General features: G+C 42.7%; 1 protein-coding gene across 4 annotated transcripts in view; it reads left to right on the forward strand.

The window, feature by feature from the left end:
* Positions 1-13,321, forward strand: part of tjp2b (tight junction protein 2b (zona occludens 2)) — a 68,315-nt gene that overhangs the window by 38,387 nt on the left and 16,607 nt on the right. For all 4 annotated transcript variants that reach the window (XM_018760040.2, XM_018760041.2, XM_018760038.2 and 1 more), the window contains 6 exons: positions 5,645-5,698; positions 8,158-8,282; positions 8,512-8,614; positions 9,130-9,769; positions 10,632-10,735; positions 11,343-11,496. In XM_018760040.2, the coding sequence (XP_018615556.1) occupies positions 5,654-5,698; positions 8,158-8,282; positions 8,512-8,614; positions 9,130-9,769; positions 10,632-10,735; positions 11,343-11,496 (1,171 nt within the window). In that variant the 5' untranslated portion in view covers positions 5,645-5,653. The remainder of the gene's footprint in view (positions 1-5,644; positions 5,699-8,157; positions 8,283-8,511; positions 8,615-9,129; positions 9,770-10,631; positions 10,736-11,342; positions 11,497-13,321) is intronic.

The following is a 13,321-nucleotide window of genomic DNA, read 5'->3' on the forward strand; positions in this document are numbered from 1 at the left end:
CCTTCAACTCACCCATCAGTGCTTCAGACCCAATCAACTTAATTGCGCGGGGTTTTATCTGAAGCCTTTTTCAGATAGGATGCCCGTAGAATTGTGGTGAAAGACTTCTGCTGCTGCTTATTTCAGTGCTTCTACTTGTTGTTCCTCTGCTCCTTACGCCAACTGTTGCGTGCAGTGCGGATAAACAGGAAATTCACAACGTGTTTGTTTCATGTTAGTTTGTTGGTGTAATTCAGTGTGATCCACTACCCCTGTTAATAACCACCCCCCCCCCACCTGCTTTTTTTTTTTCCTCTGAGGAAGCCAGAAAGGGAAATGGTATCCAAAATAAAAGGTGTGACTTTTTTTTTTTTTTTTTCTTTTTCTTTTTCATTCACTTCAAGCTGCAAAGTTGGTCAAGCTTTCCGGGGTGTACTTCTTCGTGATTTTCTATGTTGAACTTGGAGTTTTAACTTCTAAATTATTCATAACTCTAGAATAAATTTTGAAACACAGAAAGATACCAACTACTGAAATGTTATATGTGTTGCTATACATTCCCCCACAAGCCAAGGCTACGTTAGCATTAGAAAAGCTATGTGAAAGGACTTCAAAGTTTTCATCTAATTCTTATTTATTTATTTATTTAGTGTTCTTTCTTTCTACTGCTGCTGTTCTGAGGGCTGCCACACAAAATTTCATTGTATTCCATACAATGACAATGAAGTTTCTCATCTCATCTCAAAGTTCTTCGCTGGGAAAGGGCTATGAAACTCCTTTAATTTTTGTAAATCAGACCCCCCTTGTTTTCTTTTTTTATTTTTATATTCAAGGATATGCAAGTGTTTGCTTTTTCAGTGCATCTTCTTCATGTAGATGTTGTAGTTATCAACGGCAGGACTGTGTAAATGTAGGCCAGCATTGTATTAGGGTTACATAACGCAGGGGCAAACACACGGTGCAAGTGAGCGAAACCTAGTCACGCTGTCGCCAGTGTGCAGCGGCACGGCCGCAGACCGTTGCTCCGGACCACCATGAAGACGGTGCTGCACAGAAAATGGGTGCATGCTGTGAAAACGCTCAGGATTCTCCGCCACTACGTGAGTTATTTTTAGTGGCCACAGGCTTTCTTAATCTCCTCTTGCGCTGGGGCTTAATTAAATTGGAGGGCGAGCAAGCCAGGGAGCAATGAGTCTGGACTGTCTGCCCGTCGGTTGTTGCTTGAGTTTGCAGCAGGCTCGGCGATGGAGGGAGCGCGGAAGGATGCGATTCGAGATGCGAGGGGAGTCGGAGGCTCTCAGGGGCAGCTTCATGGTGCTGTATTCCCGGAGCAGAAATCCATCGTGCCTCTTGAAACTGGTAGGGAATCGCACGTAATCTGGGCATGGCCGCGATCTTCCACCTTTAGAAGGACCGCTTCCTCCAGCTTTCAACTTGCTGCAGGTTCACCTCAGTGATTTGATGTGTCACTCACGTTTTTGAACTTGGGACAGGTTTGAAGTGTCTCAGCAGCACTGTGCTAAGTGTCAAACAGAGTAAAAAGATCAAGTGAGTATTGCTGCCGGTATAAGAGCACCAGTCTGCAGAGCTGCACCAACTAAGTCAAAACTTACAAGAAAAGTTAGCGATCACGGACTGTGCTTTCTCGACTTAATAGATTGTTGGTAAACATGTAGGGAAAGGGATTTTTCGTAATGCGTCTCTACCGTCTCATGTTTGCATTTCAGTGTCGAAAAAGTAGTGCATTATGTGTTGCTGAAAATAATTTTAGCAGTTGGTGGCATGTGTATCCTAAGATTTATGTGAAGTAGTTCTCACCGATCTCCTAACATCTCAGTGCTTTTCTTGTGGTGGTGCTTGTGTTCCTGTACTATCGACTACTTGTTTTTGCATGATACTAGAGTATCTTATTCTGTCGCTTCATTGCGTTTCCCATACCTTGGAAAGCTGTGTGATTCCATAATGGAAATAAATGTTTTCTGTGGGTTTGTTGGAGGAGAAAAATGACAAAGAGGAAGAGAACATCAGTGTGTGTGTGTGTGTGTGTGTGTGTGTGTGTGTGTGTGTGTGTGTGTGTGTGTGTGTGTGTGTGTGTGTGAAGTGACATGGATTATTACAACAGATGCACTTGGCTGTGATGCACACACGTGTGTTCCAGAACTCTTACATTTCCATGCTTGTGCACCAGGTATTTATATGCTGTTGTACAGGCTGTTTACATAAATTCTAAGGTTACATAAATATTTCTGAAATCCTCTCGTATTAAGACTTTTCAAATTGTCTGCTTCTATTCCTTCATCTCCAGCTCCCAGTTTTAAAAATACATCAAATATGGCACCTGATTTATGCCGTGATCATCAAACATGACACCTGGTTTCTGCAGTTTTGCTGTGGGACTTAATTTATGAAGCAGGTGTTCCTGTTTTCGTGCAGAACCTGATGGGTTTAGCGAACAGGATGAGCTGACTGGTTTGCATATTTTTTTTGCTTGTTACAGTACGTTAGTGTTCGTTTCCGTGTTAATTTTCATCTTCCCACATTGAGAGATTGTGAGGACTAGATGTGGCATCCTTACTTAAACACCTTTGACAGAGTATATTTGCTAAGGAAAAGCACATTTATTCATTTAATCTACAAGAATGAGATTGGGATGTGTTGAATTTTTTGTTCTACTGTTTTTTAATTTTTAATTTTTTTTTTTTTTAACTATCAAGAAAAGAAGTCCATATATTGGGAAAGACAGGAAATTATTTTTACAGCATTGTACACATACCATGACACAAGGACACAGTTGACATTTAGACCGTTTTACACTCCAGGAATGAGTCCTTTCCTAGTATGTGTTGTACACCGAAGGTACTGCGGTATATGGTTTTGTCAAGCAAGGCTATTGTATAGTTCTGCTCTGAACTGAACATACAGCATAGGTCACTCACATATAGTTACCAAACTTTTGAAAAGAAGCCTGAAATTGTGTACCGTTTCATCCCTGATGATGTAAATGGTATTATTATACAGGAATTTCAGTTTACTTACTGTAGCAGATTCTCGGTGTTGGGTTTGAGTGACCAACATATGTTGTAGTCACAAGCAGCACTTGTGTGGGCTCATGTTAAGTGAAGGACGTGGACAACAGATGGTTGACCAAAATTTTGTTATTGAAACCCCTTGCGCCCTATGGACTAGTTTGTAGACATTGATTATGCAATTTTAGATTTATTTATTTATTTATTTATTTTATTTATTTGCTGTAGTTGAGGTTGTGTCATGTCTTTTGGTCAGCCGGCATGAGGGTGCGGCCCTTTGGGCTGTTAGTGAGATGGGCTCTTGGGATATCACTGTTGGTCACAGTATGCCGTTGGCCGTCGGGCAGTCCCCCCCATCCCCCTTTGGGAGCAGGAGGTGGAGTCGGTCTGTGGGGAGGATTAGTCAAAGGCAACATTAATATTGTTTTACATTCCTCGTGGGGTGGGGTGCACAAGGGGATTAATCATGGGGTCCTGGAAGCGTTTGCTAATCACCCTCAGGAACCTCCTCCTGTCTGCTTCTGTTAGAGGGAAAACAAGTTGATCTCTGGGAGAACTAATTACGAGATGCTGTTTGTTGCGGTGTTTTTCAGCACTAGCCATGCATGAGTGTGTTTTTAGCATTTCAAGGTGCTACAAATGTGAGTGTTGGGAAGTGAATTCGGGGAGATTAAATTTCAGCCTTGGTGTTGGTGTTTACAGTTCCTTCTTTTGGTATGTAATGTAGCAGGTCTGGATTTCTAGAAAGTGCTGATGCTGCAAAGTCCATGTAGATGGGCAAAAACCCAGGTGCTGGGAAAAGCACCTTGGGATCTGGGATGTGGGTGGTGTGGTCGGCAGCCCCACGCAGGCCACATAGGGCATGGGATCCCTGTCGGGGTGCTCCCCAGGACGAGGCCTGGTCTGCAGTGGCACCTCTTGCTATGTGCTTGTGTGCCAGGTAACCTCTGTGGGCTTTGTGACTGGCTGTCACTGCTGGAAGAGTGGTCCACAAACCTGTGGAGAACACAGAGGGCTTTCTCTCGGGGAGCCAAAAAGCTGTGGAAGAAAACAGCAGGGTTGTTGTTTTTGGGTCACTTCTCCGGGGGAGAGTCTTTCTGATGGAGAAGTTTGAAGCGTTAGAGTTGTCAGAGTGCTTGAGTGCCTGGATTTCATGAGTCACGGGCTCTCTGCAGTGGATGACGTGCAATTTTGCATTATTGTACCAGAAACAAAAAAACGCTTTACATAGATAATATGCTGTACAGCAGATTGTGAAATAGAAGCAGTCTTTCAGCATGGCTGTATAGTGTCTGTGCTTCTGTACAGTGCTTTATATATGTTGCGTGGAGTTCAAAGCTCCTCATTGCTCAGGGAGGACTGCTGGGCGTTGGACGAATTCAAGACCTGCAAGAGACGAGCTGCAGCACCACTTGGTTCTGTTTGTTTTGCGACTTCTGTTTCTTCTGAACTGTTGACCCGGCCCTGTACAAACCGGAGGACCTTGCCAGGGGCTGCACTCGAATCGCATGCGTGTTTCCCTCCGCTGCTCCCTAGCCGTGTGACAGAGACCCGTCCGAGGTGTGAGGCCTTCACTGGAAATGCACCAAGCTCTGCGTCTGCCCGTAGCCATCCATGTCATCTCCTCGTGAGGGTGTGACCACATTAGTGGTGTTCCCGGCACAGAGCGTTATATCAGCAGCAGCGGAAATGAAACAAACGTGCACATCTCCATTCCGTGTGTTCTTCTGCCAGGCTGAGAGCAAATATCTGAAGGCCGAGCAAGGAGGAATTTTTAGGGCTTGTTCTCTTTAAATTATATGCTGTACTGTGCGTATAATATGTCTTTTTTAGAGTGAGTACATGTCTGTGAAAGCAGAGAACTTTTTTTATTAGGCTTATGAGGTATCTTATCTGCTGAAATGTTGTGTCAAACTGCTTTGATACCCGTTTTCTTGCAATATTTAAAAAAAAAAAAAAGAAGAAGAAAAAAGTAGATGATGTGTCCAGTTTTTACTGGTAGTGTAGTGGCTGGAGCTGCTGCCTTTCAGCCCAAAGGTTGCAGGTTCAAGTCTCACCTCCAGCTGTAGTACCCTTGAGCAAGGTACTTACCCTAAATTGCTTGAGTAAGATCACCCAGCTGTATAAGTGGGTAAATAATTGTACAGTACAATGCTTAGGTAGCTTGACATTGTAAGGCGCTTTGGAGAAAAGCGTCGCCTAAACAAATAAATGAAAGTGTACTGCCTGTGAAGAAAGGAAACGGGAGAGTTGAGGTCAGATTCCTTTTGTGACCAGTCATTGGTTAATCATTGCAGCTTTGATCCGAATATGTGTCTGTTTGCAGGGCACTGATGTCCTCAAGCAGAGTAGAAACTGGGCTACCGTCTAGTTATTTTCCATTAGAGGCCTTTGGAGAGCTGTAATGAGAGTAACTGACCGTTTGTAGCGAGTACTTTTTAGAACAGCCTTTTAATTATTTAATTAAGGGCCGAATTGAGAGTAACGTCAACAATAAATGATTTATTTGTCATAGCTTCTGTCCTTTGGCCTGAATTTATTTAGACAGCTATACAAGCAGTGCTGCTTGCTCTGAAGCATGCATTCATTCATACGGCATGTTTAGAATTCCTCACTGATATTCCACCTTTCCTCCACAGACCTCAGGAATGGAGGAGACAATATGGGAGCAGTACACTGTGACACTGCAGCGGGTGAGCTGATTCCTCCTTCACTGGTTCCTCACTTGACTCTGTGCACTGGTGCCCCAGTGCCCCAAAGGAGCCCCCGCAGTGCTTACTCACCCTTCAGCCCATTTGCACTCAGGGCTCTTCGCTGGGGTGCTTGTGGTGAACTCAGATGGGTGACAGACACACTGAAGCAACATCTTAAATTTTGTTATCTGACCTACATGCTCGGCAGTTACTTTCTCATGACGAAATTCAGAGCGTTACAGTACTCCGTGACGTCTTTTTTCAGAATAAATATTTTCAACGCACTTTTAATATTTAGAAATTTTCGGTAAAGCTGCCTACATGTTGTTTCTTATAAAGATTACTGATAGTGTTTTCTATAAAAAAAATGCCATAATATTAAAATATGGTTTCCTCATATTTTGTAGTCTGTGAAACAAAATGTAATAACATTTTCAGTTGTACACAGAAAGAGGATAAGTCTTTCATAAACACGGAAGTGTGGCCACAGCAAGTATCTTAGTTACTTAACCAGAAAGAAAAACACAGGAGACTGGGAGGTCACAGGTGTTAATATCTCAGTGACATAAATATAATATTTCTGTGATTAAAGCAACGAAGAGGCATATGAGGAGATGGCTATTAAGGATTATTGAAGAATTGCAGCTATAGGGCAATACTGATTATACAGACAGGGATACATGCAAATTTCTTCAATGAATCACAAATGATGGGGAAAAATCTTGCATGCAACCTCCGTAAGCAGCTACGGCAAATTCGGTTCAAGGGAAAATGTGAATATTCGAATTAAAAGACTTCCGAGGCTAAAGGCTTTATTGTTACGAGCATCGCCCATGACGAGCGTCGCAGTGCACGTGTCCTGCCGATCCAATGGATGCAGACTGCAGTGCTGCCTGCAGGTACCACCCTTGTCATTTCCTGGCTCAACCACACATTCTCTGTTCTGCAGGAAGTACACAGTCTTGAATTTAGTTTATGAGAAAGGACACCAAGATGCTTGGCTCAAAATAAAGGACTGAAATAGAGGCACACTTGTGGTATGATTGTGGAATCACTGAGCATGGTGTCATCACACTCATTTTGCATAGCTATAGTCTGCTGGAGAAAAGTTAGATTTGGTTCAGTGCAGTGACCTTTGCACATTCAGCACCTGCTGATTGAGTGTTTGTGTGAGATTGTGTTCCTCTTTTATACAGGCTACTTCAAAATAGAATTATGCTCACTTTTTCAATGAAGTGAAAGACACTGGGAGTAAATTAAACGATAAATTATTAAATTTAATTAAATTATAGGGAGTAAATTACATGAATATTGGTAATAATTTGAGAAATGATTTGACATGCCATGATCAGAAACTATGATGTGGCAGTGATGTGCGGAAAAAGTATTAATAAGCAGTGCCTTAATGAAGTAATTTTGCCTCCATTCATCACGCTGCTTATTTGTCCTTTGTTCTTTAAAATTTTGTATTTTAAATTCCAGGGGAATGAAAAAGGAGCACATTTAGCTCTGATGGCTTACTGTACTGTAATTGCACTGTAAATGCCATCTGGAAGAATAAGACTAGAAATGGACAATCTAGGAGATGTAATTGCTGAAGTGCAGATGGGAGGGGGAATGTATGCGGTTAGAGGGCAATGGCGGGAGCCCAGTGGAGCCGTCCTGATGGGGTGGGGGGTCGGGGGCGGGGGCTGGCACAGGGCCGTGGGCCTGCCCGGGCTGCTACCTGCCACCGCTACTCAGCATCACATCAGTTGCCATGGATCTGCCCTCTTACCAACCGAGGGCACAGCATTGCAGCAAAATATGTATAGAGAAAAGAGAGAAACACACAGACCGAACGCACCCAGAGCATGGTCCAGGGTCATGACCATTTCGCCCCATTTTATAAATGATGGCGTATGGATTGACCAGGGATAAATCTTACCATACTGTTATAGATATTTAGCTACAAACATGGGGGGTACTTTTTTTTTCTCCAGAAACCTTCTTGCACAAAAGGTGAAAGCAACACATACTGTAAGAAGCCTCACACACTGACTCATGCAGAAATTTTCTTGCAATTATTTGACAGTGACAGCTTGCAGTATGAATATGGAATAAGAGATACCAGAATATGTCAGGAATGTAAACATTGTAAAGAATGAGCTTCTCAGCATGTCTCTCGGCCTTGTTCCATTCCTGGGTTCATTGTCCACAGCGTGAAATTTTCTGCTCAAGGATAACAGACGGCAGTCAGTTGGGAACTATCGATATGTCTTATAAGTCTTCTACAAGTTGTAGTAGAGGACATATTCATGTTTAGAAAGTATAACAGGCCTCTGTAGAAGTGAATGTGAGTAAAGGCCCTTAGTGAAGGCTTCTCTAAATCTGTGATGTCTCTCTTCATTGTGGACATTTGGACTACAGCCCATGGAAGCCAGGAGTAGTTTTCTGTCTCTGCTTTTTTCAACACATAGGACTCCAAGATGGGATTTGGCATTGCAGTGTCAGGGGGGCGGGATAACCCCAACGTGGACAACGGAGAAACGTCAATCATTGTGTCAGACGTTCTTCCTGGAGGGCCAGCAGATGGACAGCTCTAGTACGTACAGCACCTGTCAGTCTCTCCCTCTGTCCATATCTGTCATTCGGCACCTTTGTAAATTTAGCAACTTTGGTAACGTAGAGGGGGAAAGGTAGTTTACAGTCTCCCAGTTGTTCACCTTCAGCCCTGAGTTCCGTTATTGTGTTATGTATTTTTTTGTAGTGCTGTGAGGGGACAGTGGTGGTAGAAGCTCATATCTTTTCAAATATTGTTTATATTCCCACAGTGAAAATGACCGTGTTATTTTGGTCAACACCATCCCCATGGAAAACGTGCCTCACTCGTTCGCCGTGCAGCAGCTGAGAAAATGCGGGAAGACAGCCAAGATTGTGAGCGTCTCCCTTGTCTCCGAAGGGATTTTTGTTTTGATGACAATTAATAGTTTAGTACAATGAAATCCCAAAACAAATCCTGCAATCAAATGTTGGCTTGTAACATGCTGAACCTCTAGGATTCCTGTTTATGTTGAATTGTGTTGTGTTTTTTTTATTTTTTATTTTTATTTAAAGAATTTAAATGTCTGTGTGTAATGCAGCAATGTTTGTGTCTTATGCAAGTGTGACATTTTCTCGTCTTTCAAATTTTTCAGGTATACTGCATTTGCAGCACAAGTATATATTGATTGAAAAAGGACAGGATTGCAGTGCATGGGTTTAGCACAGTCTGGTGGAATATTGGGATTGTTAGTACCGATATATTTGTAGCAGTGCAGACTTGACGGCTCTAAGGTTTATTTATTCACGGAAATTGATTTTGTAATTTTACGTACCTGCTGATATGAGTAAATGGGTTGTGTTGGCCTGAGTGGTGAAATCTTGACTCTGCCTCTGTGCCTTCCATACAGACTGTAAAGAGACCCAGGAAGGTCCCTGTCCAAACCCTGAAACGCCCCCCATCCCCTGATGTGCAGGAGCGTGTCGTTGACTATGACGATTATGACCGACGGAGTGTTCAGAGCACCCACAGCGGCCGCACCAAACCTGGTTGGCCCGAAGGCAATGGAGGTCTGGGATACCCTCGCGACCGGGACCACAGCCTGGAGAAGGAGCGAGGGCGTGGTGGCTACCTGGAGCCTGAATACCGGGGCCGCGACTACAGCCGAGACCTGGGGTACAGCCGCGAGCGCAGCCGTGGCAGGAGTTTGGAGCGGGACCTGAGCCCTGAGCGTGAGTATCGCCGCGATGGCAGCAGGGGCCGAACCTTGGACCGAGAACCCAGCCCCGAGCGACGCTATCAAAGGGAGCACAGCCGGGGCCGCAGCATCGACCGAGACTTTAGTCCCGCTCGCAGCTACAACCGTGACCTCAGCTATGAGCGCAGGAAGTATGAGCCCCGCCCAGATGAGAGGATTGTGAGGAGCAGGAGCCGTGACCACCTGCAGGAGCGCTCTCCTTCTCCTGCCCCCCCTCGAACCCGAGACTATGACCACGAGCCTCTGGAGAAGCCCATTAGTGTCCTGCTGGTGAAAAACAGGCCCAATGAAGGTGAGGCTGGTCGAGTTCAGCCACTATTCCTAAGACTCCTGCTATATTTAGGTTACTAGGCACTGACTGTGCACTTCTGTGTGCTGCAGTAAAATCCACCTCTAACTAGTATTTTATAATGCTCTGCATACACAGCAGGTATCTGATACTGCCAGGTATTAAATTTGATACATTAAAAGTGGCACTTGGGACCCTTGACAATCCAGTATGAAAATATCTGACATTACTCTTTTAAAAATGTTCTTACGTAAACATACCCACTCTTGGTTAACTCTTAGTTTAACCCTGTCAGGGCGAAATTAATACTAGTCCAGTGGTCTCTAAATACAGAAAATCATCTATAAATATTCATAGCGGTATTTATCTAATTTCAGCTGATGCTAAATTGCAACATCTTCCTGGAGAGGGTTAAAAGTCTTCTGACATGACAAAACCATAGATTGGTCATCCTTGATGTCAAAATACTAATGGGAAAGTGTAGCAAACTACGTAAAAAACTATGTATTAATCATTATGAACCAAAAAGTGTGGAAGCATTTATAAATGGTACTTTTTGTTAAAGCATGCGATGAGTGTACAGGAAAATAAATCACGCACAGCTGACAACACTAAGCAGTATTAATGCAGTGATACTAGTGGGACGCTTCCTGAAGTCGTGGTTGTGTTGATGTGTTGTAGCACTTATTCTGTCCTGATAGTCAGGGTTCATGGGTTATAAAGCTAAATATGAGTGATTTTACTCTATGACATTCCCAGCACTTTATAGCCATGACCTTGTAAGCCTCGTCTGTTGAGCGTCACCTCTGCCTGAGTACACATACACATGTTTTTGCGCAAGTATTTTCTTTACTTTCGATTGCAGAGTATGGCCTTCGCCTCGGCAGTCAGATCTTTATCAAGGAGATGACCAGTACCGGTCTTGCAGCCAAGGATGGGAACCTGAGGGAAGGTGACATCATTCTCAAGGTAGTCATGTCTGTCTTCTTACACGTCCATTTGCATTTTATAAACTTACACTGGCATTTTGAATGAACAAGTCCAGATGTAGCCTGTCGAACACAAATTAACAGCAGCATGAATCTTTTCTTAAAAGTTAAAGTTGAAGGCGCAAACAGCTGTACAATTGTGAGATGATCTGGACCATCAGCTGTTAACCAGCTTTGATTTAAAAAGGAAAAAAAAAAAACGTGCATGAGGTACAACAGTTTTTGCAGGAGTTTAATCTACATATATATAATCATCAAAGATATACTTGCCTTGTAGTTTCTCTGTTACGTTTTAGAGTTCCGGCTCAGTTGTAGTATGTTTTCCACTATGACATGTTGATATCCTATAGACTCAAGAACAAACATGTATCTCACTGAAACTCTCGCCAAACAGACAAGCAATGTGGGCTGGTTCCTAGTGAAGTGACAGGGCTTCTGCTGGCTTCTACTGCTCCATTGTCAGATGTATTCAGCCAAAGTACACAGTATAAAGGGGATGATTTTATTTGCTTATTGCTAGTGGCACCAATGCAGTATTATATTTTTGCAGCCCTTTAGTCAGTCTCCGTCTTCGGCTCTCTTCACAGATCAATGGGACCGTCACAGAGAACCTGTCCCTTGCTGATGCCGGAAAGCTGATCGAGAAGTCCCGCGGGAAGCTTCAGCTGGTGGTCCAGCGGGACCGGAGACAGATTCTGATCCGTATCCCCCCGCTTGCTGACAGCGACTCGGAGCCTGATGGTGAGTACGGAGTGCAAGTGTTTCTCCGTAACAATGTTTCTCTGGGCACCACAGACTTTGGGTGGCAAAACATGGATGGAGCAAAGGAATCAGACGTGCTTGATATTCTGGAGTGTTGCTTACAGCACTGTTTTTGATGTAAGGATTGTGGGTTTTAACTCACATTATTACCAGTGTTTTTTTTTTCCTGTTTAATCAAAATGCATGTAAGTGTGTATATTTATATATAAATACATATTATATACTGCACACATGTACCGCATGTGAAAAAGAAAGTATACCCTCTTTCAGTTCAGTGGTTTCACATGTTTTCAAGCTTATCATATGTGCACAGAGCATTCCCGCCTGTGTGTCTCCTGCACACAGTGAATGTAATAAACACAGACAATCCTGACAATAAATAATAGACAGTAAATACAATGCAATGAATAGACTCACACAATAGGTACAGACAGTAGAAAATAAATACAGATGATGAAGCAGGCAATATAATGCCGACAGTACAACGGGCAATAAATATAGAATGTTGATTCATTATATACAATATTCAAGACAGTGTTCAGTTGTCAAAAAGTGTGGGTGTGTGCTGAAAAGACCTGTGGTTTCAGAGCATGAATAATAATAGTCTGGTCTTCATCAGCTTTTATAACTGACAAATCTAGCCTCCACCAACACACAAAATTTCACCCTGTCACCATTTATTCAACAATAAATAAACCAAAATTCAGAAGTAATGTGGGATAAATTTAAGTAAACCATTCCCACATCCATATGAATTAAGACGGTTATTAGCTGCCGGGTGCTTCCAATCAAATTGAAAGTACTTGATTAGCTGATCATCACAAAGTATGACCACCTCCAGCAAAAGCAGAACTTTTAGCAGTTTGGTGGTCTGGAGCATTCAGGTATGTGGTAACACCATGACAATGAGAAAAGACAGCAGGAATGAACTAAGAGAAGTAATTGGTGGATTTCAAATTGTTTTAAAATGGCAGCCTTATAACCTTTTCCAAATGGATGAGCAGCAACAGTCGACAATGAGAAAGATTATTTAGAAATGGAGAGAACACTGAAGACAGTTTCCAGTCTTCCCAGGAATGGGCACCCTGGAAAACTGACCCCAAGGTTATACTGTATAATGCCTAGAAATTGCAGAGAACCCAACACCTATATCAAGAAATCTATGGCCAGGAGAAAGACTCTTCTTTCTTTTAAAAAAAAAAAATAATAATAATAATAATAATAATTATTTCAACACAGCTTAGGTTTGCAAAATTGCATCTGAACAAAGCATATGAGACCAAAGCGGAGGTGTGTTGTCATTGTACACAACTCCAAACATGGTGTATGACCACAAATGCCTCGTACCAACCGTCAAAGTGCAGTAGTGGAGAAATGTTGATTTGGGCTTGTTTTGTGGCCGCAGGACCTGGGTACCCTGCAGTCAAGTCAACCATGAACTTATTATACCAAAGTATTCTAGAGACAAAGCTGTGTGACAGCTAAAGCTGGCCAAAATTGGGTCATGTACTGTAATAGGGAAATGATCCCAAGCACAGCAGCAACTCTACCACTGACTGGTGAAAAAAGAAATGTTGACTTAATTTTTTTTAAAAAAAAAATAATGACAGTGAAATCTGTTGTGTTTGTCACCTGAGGTTAGATTTATTTTATTTTAGGATTTTGCAAGTACCAAATACATTTTTGTTATGTCCTGATGCACAAAACCATAGAACTGAAAGAGGGTATCTGTTCTTTTTCACATGAGTTTATATAGTATAAATTTCCTTTAGATGAAGGTGCCTGTCTGAAGATAAATAATTTA

The sequence above is a fragment of the Scleropages formosus genome, chromosome 17 (assembly GCF_900964775.1).
Source record: "Scleropages formosus chromosome 17, fSclFor1.1, whole genome shotgun sequence".
Lineage (NCBI taxonomy): Eukaryota > Metazoa > Chordata > Actinopteri > Osteoglossiformes > Osteoglossidae > Scleropages > Scleropages formosus.